Genomic DNA, 19,168 nt, shown 5'->3' with positions numbered 1-19,168 from the left:
CATCCCATGTTCTAAGGCCCTCCCAGCTCTGACCTCCTGGGTTCTAAGGGCCCTCCCACCTCTGACCTCTTGGGTTCTAAGATTCCTTCCAGCTCTGACATCCCATGTTCTAAGGCCCTCCCAACTCTGACATCCCGGGTTCTAAGGGCCCTCCCAGCTCTGACCTCCCGGGTTCTAAGGGCCCTCCCAACTCTGACCTCCCGGGTTCTAAGGGCCCTCCCAACTCTGACATCCCGGGTTCTAAGGGCCCTCCCAGCTCTGACCTCCTGGGTTCTAAGCTCCCTCCCAGCTCTGACCTCCTGGGTTCTAAGCTCCCTCCCAGCTCTGACCTCCCGGGTTCTAAGGGCCCTCCCAGCTCTGACCTCCTGGGTTCTAAGATTCCTTCCAGCTCTGACATCCCATGTTCTAAGGGCCCTCCCAGCTCTGACCTCCTGGGTTCTAAGGGCCCTCCCCGCTCTGACCTCCTGGGTTCTAAGGGCCCTCCCAGCTCTGACCTCCTGGGTTCTAAGGACCCTCCCAGCTCTGAAATCCTATGTTCTAAGGGCCCTCCCAGCTCTGACCTCCTGGGTTCTAAGGGCCCTCCCAGCTCTGACCTCCTGGGTTCTAAGGGCCCTCCCCGCTCTGACCTCCCGGGTTCTAAGGGCCCTCCCACCTCTGACCTCCTGGGTTCTAAGATTCCTTCCAGCTCTGACATCCCATGTTCTAAGGGCCCTCCCAGCTCTGACCTCCTGGGTTCTAAGGGCCCTCCCCGCTCTGACCTCCTGGGTTCTAAGGGCCCTCCCAGCTCTGACCTCCTGGGTTCTAAGGACCCTCCCAGCTCTGACATCCCATGTTCTAAGGGCCCTCCCAGCTCTGACCTCCTGGGTTCTAAGGGCCCTCCCCGCTCTGACCTCCTGGGTTCCAAGGACCCTCCCAGCTCTGACCTCCTGGGTTCTGAGGGCCCTCCCAGCTCTGATATCTCATGTTCTAAGGACCCTCCCAGCTCTGACCTCCTGGGTTCTGAGGGCCCTCCCAGCTCTGACATCCCGGGTTCTGAGGACCCTCCCAGCTCTGAAAATGTCTTCTCTAACTGTGACTTAAACCTTCTCTTAACCATTGTTTATCAGGGGGACTTGCTCTGGGGCAGGTCATTCCTTGAGGCCATTTCACGAAATGAAATTGCTCACAATAACCCAGCTCCCAGTTCTCTTCTAGCACATGAAGCCTCACAAAAGGACTTGCTCACCCCATCCCTGCCAGGCAGGAAGGACACATGATTATCCCCACCCTCCAGATGCAGGAGCAGGCAGATGGGAGTTCTGGGCCCGTTGGCTGGCCAAGGCCCGAGGGAAGGCTCCAATCCGGGTCTCCTGAGTCCAACTCTCTGCTTTGCAGCCTAGCCACAGGCTCCTGCTCAGGGTTAAGGCCTTTGGGAGATGAGGAATTAGATCGGGCCCAGGGAGGGTCACTCTCTAAGAATCAGTAACAATACCAGTATTTGGCTTATAAAGTGCTTTAGGTTTGCAGAGCTCTTTACAGTTTGCAAGAATACTCATATTAACTCTTGAAGCTTTATTACTGAATGGAGAAATAAGGAATTGTACTGCAGGTCTCGGGGGTTCTGATGGGCAGCAGCTGTGGAGGAGCGTGGGCTGCCTTGCATAGGCCCCATGGGAGCTGCGGTCCCTTTCTGGGACCACCTGAACTCTCCCAACCAGCATTTGTCCCCATGGTCGCATGGGTGAGCTCCCCCACCTGCCTGGGCTGCTGCGAGTGCCCACCTCAGCTCTTGCCTCCTTGGCTTCCTCTCCCCACTTCCCACGCTCTTCAGCACTGCGGACAGCCAGCCCTCCAGATCTCATGACTTCACTTCTCTGCTAAAAGACGTTCAGTGGCTCCCCATTGTCTGCCGAGTAAAGGTCAGACTCTGGGGCCTGCTGACTGAGGTTTTCTTTTCCCAGTCCTTTTTGGGCCCCAAATCAGGGCGGAACGGGGGGGGGAGCAGATGGAGGGCTGACAGCAGGTCTTTCCACTCCCGGCTCTCAGTTTACCGACTCCTGGTACCCATGAAAGGAAGGGTGAGAGTCTGCTGCTGCTCTGCCTGCTAAAGGTCCCCTAACTCTGGTATCCCCTAAGTCAGTAATCATAGTCATCTCCCTCTAATACTCTGGGTTACCAAGTGCCTTCTTCCCAGCTCTGCCACCAGGCAGGCAGGTCTCTTGTGGCAGAAACAGGGAAGTCACAGCAGCGTGCTGAGTAGTGTATGTGACCCTGCTTGGTGGCAGGGGGATGGATCCATGACCTCAGTCTCCCAGCCTTGGCATCCTAAGTTGGCCCAGAGAGCCGAAGTGGCAAAACCCAGCCAGCTTGTCTCCCCGGGGGGATGCCCGCCTGCCCGCGGGAGGGTCTGGGGTTGGCAGGGGACCGCCTCCTAACCCTCTGCCCTCCCCACCTCCAGGATCTCCTATTGCACTGCAGACAAGATGCACGACAAGGTTTTCGCCTACATTGCCCAGAACCAGCAGAGCGAGAGTCTGGAGTGCCACGCATTTCTCTGCTCCAAGCGGAAAATGGTTAGTGGGTAGCCCTGGGCCCTAGGGCGGTGAGCCCCTTGAGGTGTTGGGGGGAGGGGAGAAGAGCCTGAGTTGGGAGCCCCTTGTTTGGGGCTTGTCCCTCCATCCATTCAGTTCCATGCCTTATTTCTGCCCTGGGCTCCCTGGGGCATCATTTCATTTCTTTTCTGTGACATAGGGAAATCCTGAGAAATATATGACAATTCAGTGTTTATCCTCAGGAGACCCAGGCCGGAGGGGGAGAGGGAGACACAGAAGACCCTTCCCTCAGGGGTCAGTCCCCTGGTTTGAGCAAGAAGGCATAGGCCCACTGGAAAGGGAGAGAGAACCTGGATGGGGAAGCCTTAGCACTCAGAATGCCACTGGGCAAAGATCCAGGAAATCACAGAACAGGACTGGGTCTGGGTGAAATCAAGAGAGCTGGAGGCAGCCAGGGAGATATCTCCTGGCCCCCCAGTTATGTAAGGTCTCTGCCTGCAGGATGGCACTTCTCCCCACCCTGTTCTTTCTTGCTAAGTCTGTTCTGAGTCCTCAAAATATCAGAGCTGGATATACAGAACCCAGGAGGTCAGAGCTGGGAGGGCCTTTAGAACTCAGGAGGTCAGAGCTGGGAGGTCCTTAGAACTCAGGAGGTCAGAGCTGGGAGGGCCCTTAGAACCCGGGAGGTCAGAGCTGGGAGGGCCCTTAGAACCCGGGAGGTCAGAGCTGGGAGGGCCCTTAGAACTCAGGAGGTCAGAGCTGGGAGGGCCCTTAGAACCCGGGAGGTCAGAGCTGGGAGGGCCCTTAGAACCCGGGAGGTCAGAGCTGGGAGGGCCCTTAGAACTCAGGAGGTCAGAGCTGGGAGGGCCCTTAGAACCCAGGATGTCAGAGCTGGGAGGGCCCTTAGAACATAGGATATCAGAGTTGGGAGGGCCCTTAGAACCCAGGAGGTCAGAGCTGGGAGGGCCCTTAGAACCCAGGAGGTCAGAGCTGGGAGGGCCCTTAGAACCCAGGAGGTCAGAGCTGGGAGGGCCCTTAGAACCCGGGAGGTCAGAGTAGGGAGGGTCCTTAGAACCCAGGAGGTCAGAGCTGGGAGGGCCCTTAGAACCCAGGAGGTCAGAGCTGGGAGGGCCCTTAGAACCCAGGAGGTCAGAGCTGGGAGGGCCCTTAGAACCCAGGAGGTCAGAGCTGGGAGGGCCCTTTTGCTCTCCTATTTGCTAAGTACCCAATGTCCAAGGGACACTATAACACCCTGACAGGATCAGCATTGTGGGGTCAAAAGAGCCCAGGATATCATCCCCTTATTTCCTCCTCTGGAAAGAGGAATGATTATGAGCCTAGAACCCTTCGTTAGGGAGGTTGCTGAATGTGAATCACCCTCTAGAGGCAGCATCCAGGGGCTGGTGAGCAGACAGGGCCATCTCTATGCTACAACAGAAAGTGAGGCCTTGTGAAAGTGATTGGTCTGAAGCACCACCTGGAGTTCAAGTTAGGAGCTGGGCTTGGATCTTCCTGCTTTTGTCACTGAGACCCTTCCCAAGATAGGACCTGGGAAACTGAGAGTGGGAGTTGTGGGAAGAGAATCTTGTGTCTCGGGGAGAGTTTTGTCCTCCAAACGTGACACAGGTTTCAAAAATGCTTCATGGTTATTTTGGGAAAGAAAAAAGAAACCTGCTTTCTTGTCCTGCTCTTAAGTTTGCTCCGTTCTGTCCCACTGGCCCTCTGAGGGGCTCCTAATACCTTTTCCTCCACTTGAGGACCAGAATTGCAGTTTATTAATATGCTTCAATCCCAAAAGGACTCTGGCCAAATTAAGTGGGTCAGTGAATATAGGGTGGAATCAAAAGACCCGAGTTAAAATTTCAACTCAGACGTTAGCTGGGAGACTCTGGGCAAGATTCCTAGCTTCTTTCAGCCTCAGTTTCCTCTTCTGCAAAATGGGAACAATAACTTCAGTCAGACTTTGAAAGCCTTAAAGTCTTATAGAAATGTTAGCTTTTGTTATCATTGGCTTATTTTGGAAAATGTTGATTTGGTTCCAACCCTCACTTTTTGTTTTTTGATGTTGTGGACTCTCTTATTTTTGAATTTATGTCTCCAATACCCGTCACTTAGTAGGTACTTAATAAATGTGTGAGACATAGATGCTTAATAAATGTGCAGAGTTTCATTCTTCAGAAGATAAGGACATTATGATACGGTGAGGGGAGCACAAGACTCAGAGTCTGAAAGATCTGAAGTTGCACCATGTTCTTGCTGACTCTGGGGCTCCGGGCCTCCCATAGTTTTCTCATCTGTGAAATGGGTGTGATGATCCCAGACTTCTGAGGAGACTTGGATCTTTAAATCACGAGATCTCAGACCTGGATGTGTCTTGGACTTTTGTGACAGTGTTATGAGAGTTCCAGCCTCTTTTTGAAATAATGTTTTTGTTTTTGTTTTTAATCACACATAATTGGGCAAAATGCTGTACATTTCTGTTCGAGGTTAGTGAAAATTAAAGGTGTTAGGTTTTTCCTCATTCAAGCTCATAGATCCAGGAAGATGATCCATGGACCTTCAGTTAAGAGCTCCTTCTTTAAAGCCTGAAATGGGTTAGTATTTTGAAACTCAAATGAGTTATTGGATAAAGAAGCTTGTTGTGGTCTTTGGGGGCTCTCTCCCTGAGAAGTCACTGAGAAGACTGAGGCCCCTGGGGGAGCAGCCCCAGGGAGACCCCTGCTTCCCCTTCTAGCACTTTCTGCCTCATCTTGGGCAGTCTGTTATCTCTCTCTCTCTCTCTCTCTCTCTCTCTCTCTCTCTCTCTCTCTCTGTCTCTGTCTCTCTGTCTCTCTGTCTCTCTCTGTCTCTCTCTCTCTCTGTCTCTCTCTCTGTCTCTGTCTCTCTCTCTCTCTCTCTCTCTCTCTCTCTCTGTCTCTCTCTCTCTCTGTCTCTCTCTCTCTCTCTCTCTCTCTCTGTCTCTCTCTCTGTCTCTCTCTCTCTCTCTCTCTCTCTCTCTCTCTCTCTGTCTCTCTCTCTCTCTCTCTCTCTCTCTCTCTCTCTCTCTCTCTTGTCTCTTTCTTCTTCCATCTCTCCTTTTGTCCTGTCCCTTTTTCTTTTTGTCTGTGTCCATCTGTGTCTCTGTCTCTTTCTGTGTCTCTGTTTCCCCCTCTTCTCTGACAGCGCCCAGATGGGGCGCTTGGCAGTCTTTTTCATGGTTCTGTCCCCGAGCTGAGTCACCAGGAGGCACTAGCTCAGCTTTGGAGATTCTGCTGGCTCAGATGTAAAAATACCAGTTCATTCATCCCCTTTGTCCCCCTCGTCCTGTCGCCTGCAGCTGGCCAAACTTGGGGTCTGGGGGCAGGTTGCAAGGGGGAGGGGGATTAGGACTGAGAGAGAAGAGGGAGATTGCAGGGGCAGTTTCCCAGAAGGTCTCCTTTTGGGGGCGGAGAGTTTGTAAGGACTAAGAAAAAGGCATGGACTGACCTGGAAATAGGCAGTGTGTGTCAGGTTACACTAGACACAGCTACAAAGAAAGGCAAAAACCAGTTCCTGCCCTCAGGGAGCTGATCGTTTGGTGGGGGATGGGGGTGGCAGGAATAGGTCCTTCCAAAAAGACAGGGGCCGATGGGAGATGAGGGCAGAAAGAAATCAGCCCGACCCATGTGAGCATTAGTGGCTGGGCCCTGGCCAAGGGGCCTGCTGGAGCACTTGGGGCCTGCATGGTTTCTTCCTCAACTCCTCTGAATTGTTTCACCCTTTGATTCAATTTGTGTGTTTCCAGGATCCCCCCTTCTTGGCTCCCTTCCTCAGCCTTTTGGCATTTTTGTTGCTTCGGCACTTAGAGGACTTTCCAAGTTGGATCAGATCTGGGAGACCTCCTGCTCCTTCCCCTCTCTCAGGGCAGCCTGGGAGCCTCTCCCCTGCTAGGCCCAGCTTTCTGGTTCCAGATGTTTTAAAGAGCTCTGTGGGGGTTTGGGTTTTTGCCTTCTAAGTAAAATCTCAGCTCTCTTAGCTTCTTTGGATGAGCAGAAAAGTAAGTCATAGACTGTCATAAGCAGGAGGGCTCTTAGAACCTGGGATGTCAGAGCCAGGAGGGCCCTTAGAACCCGGGAGGTCAGAGCCGGGAGGGCCCTTAGAACCCGGGAGGTCAGAGCCGGGAGGGCCCTTAGAACCCGGGAGGTCAGAGCCGGGAGGGCCCTTAGAACATGGGAGGTCAGAGCCGGGAGGGCCCTTAGAACATGGGAGGTCAGAGCTGGGAGGGCCTTTAGAACCCGGGAGGTCAGGACTGGGAGGGCCCTTAGAACCCAGGAGGTCAGAGCTGGGAGGGCCCTTAGAACCCAGGAGGTCAGAGCTGGTAGCTTCCTTGTGCCTCCCAAGAGAACTGGGAGCCGCTGTGGGCCCTGCAGATGTGTGAAGCTGCCCGTGTCCTTTGGAGATGAAGCTCACACACTGAGACCTCCCCGGGCACAGAGCGGCTCCTGTTCATGTTCTGCTGAGATAAGGATCTCTGCAAAATAAATTCGGACCATGTCTGATGGTCAGGAAAGATCCTGCCATAGCATCAAGCATGTGTCCTCTCAGCTAAAGGAAAGGAGAGACGTGTGTGTATACATGTATGTATATGTGTAGTCATGCATGACTATTTGTATGTACGTGGGTGTTTGCTGGAGCACTCCTTCCCTGTGCCCTTCACCAGATGCTCCATATGCATGGCAGTGCCTTTCCCTGGTACTGGGTGGGCACCACTGAGCACTCCTTAAGCACTTTGGGGTCAGCCCCCACCCTGGGTCCTGTTCATGTTCTCATTGTACAAGGCCGGGCGGCCGACATTAGGATTGTTCCCCCCTCTCCCCTTTGTACCTCTGGGGGTCTGGTGGCTCCTCAGCCGTGTGGCTGTGGACTTGTCATGTCTGACTTGGTGGCTCTCGCTGGGGCTCTCCTGGCGGATGCTAGAGCTGGTTCCTTCTCTGGCACATCTAACAGCCACACAGCCTGAGGCGGACGGGGTGGGGGGGGCTGATGTGCCCGATGTCACCCTGCTGGTACCTGAGGCTGGACTGACCCCGGTCCCCGTGTCCAGGCTGCTACCGTGCGGCTTGTTTCTCAGCAGCGATAGAGTTCCTTATTTCAGGGGGTTGTAGGGGTCATTCCGTGCAGCCCCCTCGATGTCTGGTCCAGCAGGAGCAGTAGGAGGAGCCGCTCCTTCCCCCTTGCCCCATGTCCTGGCCCCCAGTGCTGACCTCAGGAGATGTTCTGCAAATGCAGCTCGGCGAGTTTCCGGTGCCAGGCTGAATTACTGCTCCTTTGTCAAGGAGGTTCTGAGAGGGTGGCGGAGGAGGCCAAGGGGGATCCCCAGCTGGATCTGACCTTGGCCCTGTGACCTCTCTGAGCCCCCTTGGCCTCCTCCGCCACCCTCTCAGAACCTCCTTGACAAAGGAGCAGTAATCCCCCCACTTTGTGGCTGATATCCGATCAGTCCCTAGCCCTGCGGCTGGCAGGTAGTGAGGGGGGCCTGGACGGAGGGGCTCCGACTCGCGGCTGACCCCCTCCCCCCCAGTGGGATTGGGATGAGAAGATCCTGCCGCAGCTCTGGCCCTGGTGCTGGCTAGGTAGCTTCAGTTTGTGCAGCTGTGAAATGGGGTGATCACTCAGAAAGAAGGAAGATGTTGCCAACCTCCTGGTGGCCGGCCCAGCACCAGGATGGCTGTGAGGAAAACCGATTTTAACCCGGGAAGTGCTTTACCTGTGATGGGAATTTCATTTGTGATGAGTCCTCCTGCAAGGGGAAACTTTCCCCCACTCACCCCAAGTTGGTACCTTCCCTGAATCCCCTGTTGCCGCAGGGCACTGAGGTTAAGGGAGATGCCTGGGTCACATGGTCATTGTGGCCCTTGTGCCAGTTCCCCCCGGCCCCGGGGTCGGGCCTTGTGGCAGCAGACGGCACTGCCGGCCAGGGCAGCTTGGCGAGGGCCGTGTCCCCGGGAAGCCGTAGGAGGAGGGATCCATGACCTGCCCTGTGTGGTCAGCGGGGCTTGGGCTCTCCAAGTCCAGCTGCATTCTCAGCCCTTACCCGCTTCTCCCCTCGAGGCTATACTCGCTCCTTCTGCTTTGTTTCCATATTAGCGGGCCCAGCCTGGACTGAAGCTCAGAGACCGGGGTGGGCCCGGCCCCAGCTCACCACGTGACTTCGGGCAGGTTCTCGGACCTCTGGGGGCCTCCCCTTCTCCACCGGCAGAGCGAGGGGGCCCTGAAGGCAGGGGCCACCGTTGTCCTTCCTTCCCTAGGGCTAGCACTGCAGCGCGCAGACAGTAGGTGCTTTATAAGTGCTTGTCCAATCTCTGAGTTCCCTCCCGCTCTCTTGGGGCTGTCCCTTCAGGCTCTTGTCCTTTGAGCTTTGTGTTCTAAAAGTTCTCCCTTCCTGACCCAGCCAATTGAAACTAAGGGTGCCCAGGGCCCCTCCCGCTTCTAAGGGTCCTTGAAGCAGAGGCCGGAACGACCCAAGTACAAATCTGCGCTTTGGCTTTTCCTGCGGGACCTTGGGGAGACAATCGGCCTCCGCTCGGGGCCTTCATTTGTTGCTTAAAACATGGAGAGTTTGGATGAGGCGGCCTCTAGGGCCCCATCTGGGATGGCCCCCCCTTACTGATTCCTGGGGGAGGGAAGGGAGGCCGGGGCTGTGTCTGGGCCCGCCTTCTGTGCAGACGGATCTCTGAGGAGAAAACCTAGACCTGGGCAGAAAGTCTCAGACTCCGGCTCCTTCCCTCCACCGTCTCCTCACAGAAGGGGGCTGGGGGGGGGGGCAGAGCCAGTTCAGACATCCATCTTCCCTCCTCTCCCTCCCCTCCCTCTGTTCCTCAAGGTCCATTCCCCAAAACAACATGATTTAATTGAGATGTGAATTGTCGCCTATCGCCTTTTTTTAAAAAAGAAATAAAAGTGGGGTTTTTGGGTTTTGTTTTTAACATTAAAAATCCCCCAACACGCTGAGTGATTTGTGCCAATTAAACTTCATGAAGTATAAAATCTCATTTGAATGTCTCTGGCATTTACATTTTTGATGGAAATGCGAACACTTTATGGCAAAACTTAAATATGGTAATTAAGTATGAAACTCTTCACAGCTGTTTACAATTTAAGCTGTCACGTTGGAATCAAGTTTAATAGACCCAGTTACCATTGAGAATTGGCCATGAACTAAAAATATGGACTAATTATATACCCGAGTCAGACAGCCCTATATCTTGGCAAGACTGGGTGCCCGATGCTGGGTTCTGTGCCCTAACCCCTCCAGGAAGTCAAGGGGGGGTGAGGACTTCAGGTCAGTTTTATATCTTCTGTAGGTTCGTTTACAACTGTCTCCCCCCCCCCCCCCCCCCTCTGCTGATGGCCTCCTCACGGCCATGTCCAAGGCCAGCAATGAAGACTGAGGTTACAAGGCACATTGAGACATAGAAATATCAGCTCTAGAAAGTTCTTAGAACCCAGAAGGTCAGTGCTGAAAGGGCCTTTAGAACATAGGGTAGGAAAACTAGAAGTGATCTTAGAATAGCTCCATTAGACTCCCTCAGGCTGGGCCTTACATGGAGCAGGGAAAAAGAAAAGGAGCCTTTAGGGGAAAAATGTGGTTCCTTGTCTACCAGGCTGATGGTGTGGGCAAGTCTGAAGGAAACTTAGGAGCTCATGATGACTGGGGAGGGCCCTTAGAACCCAGGAGGTCAGAGCTGGGAGGGCCCTTAGAACCCGGGAGGTCAGAGCTGGGAGGGCCCTTAGAACCCAGGAGGTCAGAGCCGGGAGGGCCCTTAGAACCCGGGATGTCAGAGCCGGGAGGGCCCTTAGAACCCAGGAGGTCAGAGCTGGGAGGACCCTTAGAACCCGGGATGTCAGAGCTGGGAGGGCTCTTAGAACCCGGGATGTCAGAGCTGGTTGCACTTGAAGAAGACCTTCGTTGGCCCAGGTCCCTTGCTCCGCCATACTGCTCCTGTTACAAGAGGGCCCTGCTCCTGCTCCTGCTGAGGCCAGAGGCCGCACTGAGCTGGGGGGCTCTCTCTGCTCTCCAGGCTCAGGTGATTCTGGCCCTTTTGGGTTTTGAAGAAAAGCTCGTTTCCTTTCCCATTGAGCGGGTGTCTGGGGCCTGAGCAGCCTCCTTAGGACTCCCTGATCCTTTCTGAAGTCTGGCTGTTTCAGACTCAGCCTGAGGAAAGTTCACGCCTCAGGGGGCTGAGCTGTCGCTCTCTGCCTTCCCCCGGGACCCTGGAATCCCTCTTCCTAGCTGGGCCCGCCAACATCCTGGCCCCTGGCCCGGCTCTGGTGGTAAAACACCCCCCCCCCCCAGCTACCACTGAGTCCCCCTGTCTGTGGCCCTTGTCGCATGGTTTGGCCCCTCATGGAGCTCTCCCTCCGCCCCCCCCCCCAGCAGGGCCCTTCTTGGCAAACCCCAGAGGAGAAGGCCTGGGGGAGGGGAGCCAGCAAAGACTAGAGTCTCCTTTCACAGGGAAGTAGTTCAGGTTGGGGAAGGGGAGGAGGGCGGCTCCTGTCCGCCTGACTCTAGTTTCTCTTGTTTTGCAAAGTTCTCTTGTTCTTTTCTCCCAGTCTCCCAAACCCCTGACGGGCTGCCAGCTTCTGCCTCAGCCAGAAGGTTAAAAAAAAGATCCCTGAGTCTCAGTGGAGTGCAAGCTCACTGTGAGTCAGCGGTGCGTCCACGAGGGGGTCTGCACGGGGCTGATAGCGCCGCCACAGCCGTCCCCTTGGGTTCCTTTCTGGGGGCCGAGTTTCAGGAAGAGTGTTGATAAATTAAGCTTATCTGGGGAGGGGGATTGGGGAACATCCGAGGGGGGACAAAGGGCGTGTCATACTAGGGAAGATGGGTTAATTAGGCTTATTTAGGCAGCAGTCTTGGAAAGGAAGAGCTGAGGATAGAAAACCACAGAGACAAGCATTCATTAAGCACCTACTGCGTGCCGGGCACGGCGCTAGACACGTTACGAATAGACCTCATTTGGTTCTCACACCACCTTGAGAAGGAGGTGCTGTTATTATCCCCATTTTACAGATGAGGAAACTGAGGCTGGTGAGAGCTCCGTCTGATAAGTTCCTGGTCTTTCCCGGGCCAAGCCCAGCCCACCACACTGCTCCTCAGAAGGGGTGCTGACCGGCTTTCGCCTGGGAGGAAGGGGCTGGCTCGCCCGGCCGCAGAGGGCAGGCGGGGAACGCCGGGGTCAGAGTGCACGAAGGGGGGTTTCAGAGGAGTGGGACAGACGGGCTGACCCCGAATGGAGCGGGGGAGCTGGTGAATTCCCCGTCCCTGGGGCCCTTCGAGGAAAGGCTGTACAGCCAGTTTTAGAATTCGGTATTCATTTATTTGTTTGCTCTGTTATTTATTCATCTATTTGTTCATCTGTTCACTTATTTATTTCTTTATTATTCAGTTAGCATAATAAATCCACCTGTCTGAAAATGTCCACCCCATTCAGCATCAGTAGGCCCCCACCTCCGCTGACGGGCTGGAGGCCCGCCTCTGCACTGAAGTCCCGGGCCCTTCCCTCGGGGTCAGGGGTCATCTCTCTCCACACGTGAAGCGACGGGGGGCGCAAGCTTCCCTTTGCCAGACCCCGGTCGGGCCTTTAAGCTCTGCAGCCCTGGTCCTTTTCCTGCGGTAACCCAGCGCGTTGCTCAAGCCCGAACGCGGGCCTCATCCGGCTGAGGGCTCCTTCCTCTTCCCCCGTGCAGGCGCAGGCGGTGACCCTCACGGTGGCCCAGGCCTTCAAAGTCGCCTTTGAGCTTTGGCAGGTGTCCAAAGAAGGTGAGTCCTGCCTGGGGGGGGGAGGCCCGCCCCGGCCCATGTCTGCTCAGCCCCCAAAGCAGCGCCCCCCAGAGCCCAACCTCTGACCCGTGGTGCTTGCAGAGAAGGAGAAGCGGGAGAAAGCAAGCTCAGAAGAAGTCGCCTGTGGGACTCGGCTGGACGGTTCCCCTTCCCTGAAAGGCCGTGAGTCTGCGGGCTTGGGCAGGGTGGGATTAGGCAGGGGGGGCGCTGCCCCCAGCCCCCGCAGGTTGGGCCCTTGCCCTCACAGCCCCCCGGGCACAGTCCCCCCCCCCCGTGGGGGTCCTGGCTGCAAACCGCTCCTGTTCGTGGTCTGAAATACTGATGGGCTTTGTGACCCAGGACCAGTCACTTAAACCACTGGCCGGCACTTTCTCTTCTCTAAAAGGGGCATAACCGGCTAACAAATGTTCAGCCCCCTGCACGCCGGGCACTGCCAAGTTTGGAGAATAATAATAGAAACAGATTTCTGATACGTTACCCCCAGGGTGTCATGCGGGTCAGATGAGATCTGGGGTGCCAGGTTCCTGTAAATGGCAGAACAGATGGAGCCAACCAGTCACGTACCTCTCATTTTCATTAATAAGATACTACTTTAAAACCAAGGACAAAAATGGAGCTGAAAGGGGCTGCGGGAGGCTCCCCGGGCTGGGCCCAGACACAAGCTGGGGAAGGGTGGCTGCCTTGTCTGCCAGGCTGGTGGGGGGCATGGGGCGGCTGAAGGCAACTTGTGAGCCCATTATCAGGCTGGGGAGGGCTGGGAGGGGCCTCTTGTCAGAGCGGGGAGGGCCCTTAGAACCCAGGAGGTCAGAGCTGGGAGGGCCCTTAGAACCCGGGAGGTCAGAGCTGGGAGGGCCCTTAGAACACAGGAGGTCAGAGCTGGGAGGGCCCTTAGAACACAGGAGGTCAGAGCTGGGAGGGCCCTTAGAACACAGGAGGTCAGAGCTGGGAGGGCCCTTAGAACCCAGGAGGTCAGAGCTGGGAGGGCCCTTAGAACCCGGGAGGTCAGAGCTGGGAGGGCCCTTAGAACCCGGGAGGGCCCTTAGAACCCAGGAGGTCAGAGCTGGGAGGGCCCTTAGAACCCAGGAGGTCAGAGCTGGGAGGGCCCTTAGAACCCGGGAGGTCAGAGCTGGGAGGGCCCTTAGAACCCGGGAGGTCAGAGCTGGGAGGGCTCTTAGAACCCAGGAGGTCAGAGCTGGGAGGGCCCTTAGAACCCGGGAGGTCAGAGCTGGGAGGGCCCTTAGAACCCAGGAGGTCAGAGCTGGGAGGGCCCTTAGAACCCGGGAGGTCAGAGCTGGGAGGGCTCTTAGAACCCAGGAGGTCAGAGCTGGGAGGGCCCTTAGAACCCGGGAGGTCAGAGCTGGGAGGGCCCTTAGAACCCAGGAGGTCAGAGCTGGGAGGGCCCTTAGAACCCGGGAGGTCAGAGCTGGGAGGGCCCTTAGAACCCGGGAGGTCAGAGCTGGGAGGGCTCTTAGAACCCAGGAGGTCAGAGCTGGGAGGGCCCTTAGAACCCGGGAGGTCAGAGCTGGGAGGGCCTTAGAACCCGGGAGGTCTGTAAGGAGGCCGCCTTTGTGGAGGACTCCAGGCTCCTTTCCAGCTCTGCTGTCCTGCCCTGTTCTGAGCTGTCTGGCTGGTGATGGAGGCCATTGCCCTCCCAGCACCCTCGGGGCCCCTGAGGAGGGGTTTGTCTGCCTCAGTGTTTGTGCTCGGACTCTCCTCTGTAGCAATAACCACTGGAAACCTGCTGGACCTAGAGGACACGGCCAAGGCCCCCCTGTCCACCGTGAGTGCCAATGCCGCCAACTTGGATGAGGTGGGGAGGCCTGAACCGCTAGCCAATAACAACGTGGTCTGGGTGAGTCTCCACGTGGGGGGCTGAGGGGGAGGGGCAGGCACAGGCACTCCGTCCCACCCACCTTGCCCACTCAGTCTGACCCACCTGAGGCCCTTGCTGTGTGCTCAGAACGGCTGCAGTGCTCGCTCTAAAGGCTTTGTAGGGGGCCCCTCCTTGGGGACAGGGAGGGGAAGTGCCCAAAAGACTACTTCACCTTTCATGGGAGTGGTCTCTGAGACCCAGCTGTGCCCCCCACAAAGCTGCCCTCTCCCCCACACTGCGACAACTTGCTCAGATCTGGGTGTGGCCAGCCCTGGCTGGAGATTACAGCCCTTGTCCCCAGGCCCAGACATGGGAGCTGACCTTCCCGAGTGCCAAACCCTCCCTCACGGTGACCAAAGTGGGGCCGGGGAGGACGGAGGCCCAAGGCTGTGTGTGTTAGGAACCAGGGAAGCCTGGCCTTCGGATCCGGCTGTGTAACCCTGGACAGCAACCTCCCTCTCCCGGCCTCAGCCTCTTCATCTGTAGAAAGGGTGTTTCTATAATACCTACTTTGCAAGTGAGAATCACTCAAGATAATTTTGTACAACTCCTTAAGAAAAGATGAAAGTCTGGGATCACATTTTTGACAAGAACCCAGATATTTCCTAAGAAGCACAGATTTATAGCTAGAAAGTCCTCATTTTACAGAGGGAAACTGAGGTCAGAGTCCCTTCTGACTTGGCCATAGGAAGGAAGCTGCCATCATTTATTTGAGGCTGGGGGCCTTTAGCCCCTGTGCCCCACTAAGGTGGATTTGGGGATCTCCTCAGCCCCATTTCCCTGCCCCTCCTAATGCCGGAGAGTGTGAGGGAGATCGACAGCAGGCAGAGGACGGCTCCCAATGCGCTGACCTTTTGTTTTCTCTTAGGAGCTTGATGACGGCCTTGACGAAGCCTTCTCCAGGTAACTGAATTGGTGCTGCCATATTCGGAGAGGTGGGAGCCTGGGGGACACTACAGGCCTTTTAGGGGACGATGGAGAGTCCTCCCCTAGACTCACGGGCAAAGAGAGAGAGACCAACAGAGATAATCAGGACCTGCCCCTATGAATCCAGAAAAGGGAGAAGAAGGAAGGAGGGACGGAGGGAAAGCAAAAGATGGAAAAAAAGAGGAGAGAGAGAAGATGGGGAGGGAGCAAGAGAAAAGAGGAAGAGACGGAGAGGAAAGAGCAGGGAGGGAGAAAGAGCAAGAATAAGAGCAGGGGGAAGGGGAAGAGGGAGAGAAAGAGGAAAGTGGGGAGGGAGGTAGAGACAGAAAAAAAGCAGGGAGAGAGGGAGAAAAAAGAGAAGAGGGAGAGAGAGGAAGAAGAGCAGGGAGGGAGAGAGGAAGAAGTTACCTGGCCCTTCAGAGAAGGCGCCCTGGTTAGGGCCAGGGGTGAGCAGGGACAGGGTCCCTGGCCGACCTCCTTCAGTCCTCTGGCCCCTCCTGTCTTCCCTTGGCTAGCGCCATGTTGCTCAGTCTTGGCCTATGCCGTTGACAGGCAGCTTGGAGCCATGGAAGCCCCCTCCCCTTCCCCACTGTCTCCACCAGTAGGAGGGGGGCACCAGCCCTTCTTTATTCTTGGTTTACCAGACTCTTGCTTTGGTGGTCTATTTTTTGGCACCATCTGGTCTTTATGCCCCCGCTTCCAAACAGAGCCCTCCTCCCTTCTTCCTTGGGACTACCGGCCACACCTTGGAATAGAGAGCAGAAGGCCCGAGGGGCACCACAGCCGAGAAGCCACGGTGCCCCCCCTTGCAGGGGGGGCGCCGCCTCCCTCCTTCTTCCTTGGGGACGCAGACGGTCATTCTGTCTCTCTTTGGGGTTGCTTCGGACATTTCCACTCCCGCGATCACGCTCTTTTTAAAAATAGAAGTTGTTGACATCTTTTGTTTATAACTTAACCCAGATTTCCCCCGGCAGTCCTCCCGTCCCTCCCCACAGAGCCATTGCTGGGAAAAGAGATTTTTTTTTTAAAGAAGAAAAAAAGAAAGGAGAGGAAAAAACCCTAGCCCATCAATGGCTGGAGAAATTCTGCCCGTCTGCGATGCTCAGAGCTCCCCCTGCCAAGGAGCACGGGGACTGGGGACAGCCTGGGGGGGGGGGAGCCGCGAGGTCCTGGTCTTTCCCAATGTTTGGTTTTGTGGTTTTGAGTTGACTACTTCTGTCTACTCGGATGTGGTGTCCGCCTCTTTCAGGCTCCTTCGCCTCGCCTCCCTTGCTTCATATTGAGCCGAGTCATTGTTTTCTTGCAAAAGGAAGAAAGGAAGGGAGGGGAAGGAAGAGATGGGGGGGGGGGGGAGAAAGAAGGAAGGAGGGGGAGAGAGAGATTCCATCTCCCTTCCATTCACAGGCCGTCCCCCAGTCAACGGTTGTTTATTTTTCTCTCTTTTTTTCTCAGTTCATAGCTACCCAACACTTTCCTTACCTATGAGATGGCCAATCAGAGATAGTCCATTTTACAGATGAGGAAACTGAGGTTCAGAGAAGTAAAGTGGGGTGCCCAGAGAGTAATTACCGCGCCCAAGGAGAGGCTGGCCCAAGAGACAGCGGACTTTTTTCTTTCCTTTGGTCTTGACACGGCTGAGTGGGAAGCCTCAGTCATTAGAATCTCTTTCTTCATCTCTCCTCCATGGTCTGGCTCTCCTCAGCCTTCCCACCCCCGACCTCCCCTCTAAATTCCTGCTCTTACTCAGGGCATTGTAACCCAAGTCTTCTTAGAGAAATGTTCTAACTGCCAGGAAGTGGGGAACGGCCCAGCCTGGGAGGCAGGAGGTGGGGTTTTGTTACCCAGCTCGGCTCCTCGCTGACCATTGGGATCTTGGGCAGTTTTCTCATCTCCGAAGTGAGCAAGCTGGAGTAAGTTTTGAAAAAAATGTTTTTAAATTAATTTTAAATTAATAAGCATATCTCTCCCTCCCACTTCCCCTATCAAAAAAAAAAAAAAAAAAAAAAAAGGTGGGGGGAGAAGGAAAGAAGGGAGAAAGGAAGAAGGGGAAAAAGAAAGAAAATTTCTTGTAATATATTTAGAATCAAGCTAAACAAATTTTCACAGACTAGAGTTTCTGTCATTGGCCCCCTTGGCATCCTGGGGAAGCCTTTGCACCTTTTCTCAGAAAAATGTTTTAAGTACGTAAGATAAAATACTTAGGAATCAACTTGTAACTTCATGGAGCCCCAGTAGAGAAGGTCTCTCCTGGGCCCGACCCTCTTTTAAGGTCCAGAGGTGCCCGGCCGGGGGAAGCCCGCAGCGCTGTTCATGTGTCAGAGGCCGGGCAGGAACAGGACTCGGTCCCCGTTTTGTGCCCAGGCCTCAGCGAGGCCCTTTCACGTTCTTCAGGCCGCGGGCCTCCGTTCTCACGCCGCTCTCTTGGACTCTTGCAGGCTGGCCCAGTCCCGGACGAATCCTCAGGTCCTGGACACTGGGCTGACGGCCCAGGACATCCAGTACGCCCAGTGCCTCTCCCCCGTGGACTGGGACAGGTCGGACTTGGGCGCCTCGGAGCAGGACGACCTCTTCGGCTTCTGAGCGCCCGAGGGCCAGCGAGGCCGGCAACCACTACAGCGGACTAAAGTCATCCCAGGGGAGGGAGCACCGCGGCGCCCCCTCCTCAGCGGTGGCAGCCCCCGGGCCCTTCAGCCACTAGACCAAAGGCATTACTAATGCAGCTTCCTTTTCCTCCTGCCTTTTTTTTTTTTTTTTTTTGACAAACTATAGGATGCTTCAAGCCTATTTATTCAGTGACTCCTGGCAGCCCCAAGCATTGTGGAGCGCCCCCTGCTGTGTAACGTGTACAGTGTTATGAACAGCCTTTTGTCCCCTCTGGGGGGAGGCCAGCCTCTTTCTTACCTCTTCTCTACAGAGCCAGGTTCTTCCTTCCCCAGAGAGCCACCTTGGGGCCCCCTCCCATTCTCCTATGGAGAAGGGGGGACAAGGAGGGGATCCTGCCAGTCCAGCTGAGTGGCCCGCCCTCCACTGGCCGGGAGCTGGGGGCAGGATGCTGCCCGTCCAGAGCCCAGGTAGGAGCCCCTCTCACCAAAGACTTAACAGCTTTGCACTTTAGAAAATGAACCCAAAGCCGGCTCTGATATGGTGAAAGGGAGGGGCTGAGCCTGCAGGTAGCTTTTAGTCTTCATCCTCGGGGGGCCTGGCTGATCCAGAACTCAGAACTTGTAGGGGGTGGAGCCCCCAGCCCTTTCCCCTTGATGGGACTCAGTTTCCCCATTCACAAAAGGGGAGACTTCCAGTTTCTGCCTTACTAAATATTAACTGACCTCCGACCTCTGCCGTGCCGTCCCATCACATTGATGAGGTGTGTCCCAGGACTGCCTTGGACTTGGCTCCTGCACCCGAACAGCAGCACTTGTGGGGACTTGGGGAGGCCAAAGTCCCCCTCGTCCCAATTCTTTGTGGCAGGGAAGCCACCACCGTGGAGTTGGTTCCATCGGTCTTGGCCGGGTGCTTCCCCCTCTCTATCTGTCCTCCAATAAAAGAAAGCACACCAGGTTTGGGCTTTGGTTTCTGTCCAGCCCCGCGCCTGAGAAGGAGACCCGAGGAAGCCTTGGAGCCGCCAGGCGCTTGTGCCCGAGACCTTGGCACTCCTGGCGGGGCATGAGCCTGCTGTGGGGAACGGTGCGGGAGGATCTTGGGAGGAGCCTGTCATGACCCTCATTGGCTGAAACAGAAAGCTTGGGAAATTTGTCATTTGGCTTTAAAATATTTACATGTTGTATGAAGATGGGTAAATTTTTTTCATTGGGTTTTTCTTCATCTCTTTGATGTGGGAATTGGGTGAAGTGTTCCAGCTGTTGCCATATTTTAAGATCTTTTCCAGTTTTGTTTTGTTTTTTTTGTAATGTCCTAAGGCCCCTCCCAGCTCTTACATTCTCTATTCTAGGGCCCTCCCAGCTCTGACCTTCTGGGTTCTAAGGGCCCTCCCAGTTCTGACCTCCTGGGTTCTAAGGGCCCTCTCAGCTCTGACCT

General features: G+C 55.5%; 1 protein-coding gene across 3 annotated transcripts in view; it reads left to right on the top strand.

The window, feature by feature from the left end:
• The window catches only part of LDLRAP1 (low density lipoprotein receptor adaptor protein 1), a 42,981-nt gene extending 24,290 nt beyond the window's left edge, over positions 1 to 18,691 (top strand). For all 3 annotated transcript variants that reach the window (XM_074305796.1, XM_074305794.1, XM_074305795.1), the window contains exons 4-9: positions 2,438 to 2,552; positions 12,240 to 12,312; positions 12,415 to 12,495; positions 14,055 to 14,185; positions 15,075 to 15,109; positions 17,569 to 18,691. In XM_074305796.1, the coding sequence (XP_074161897.1) occupies positions 2,438 to 2,552; positions 12,240 to 12,312; positions 12,415 to 12,495; positions 14,055 to 14,185; positions 15,075 to 15,109; positions 17,569 to 17,713 (580 nt within the window). In that variant the 3' untranslated portion in view covers positions 17,714 to 18,691. The remainder of the gene's footprint in view (positions 1 to 2,437; positions 2,553 to 12,239; positions 12,313 to 12,414; positions 12,496 to 14,054; positions 14,186 to 15,074; positions 15,110 to 17,568) is intronic.
• Positions 18,692 to 19,168: the final 477 nt, after the last annotated feature.

This window comes from Sminthopsis crassicaudata, chromosome 3, assembly GCF_048593235.1.
Source record: "Sminthopsis crassicaudata isolate SCR6 chromosome 3, ASM4859323v1, whole genome shotgun sequence".
Classification (NCBI taxonomy): Eukaryota; Metazoa; Chordata; class Mammalia; order Dasyuromorphia; family Dasyuridae; genus Sminthopsis; species Sminthopsis crassicaudata.
The sequence above is the reverse complement of the archived record's forward strand: the minus strand, read 5'-3'. Positions and strand labels throughout refer to the sequence as shown.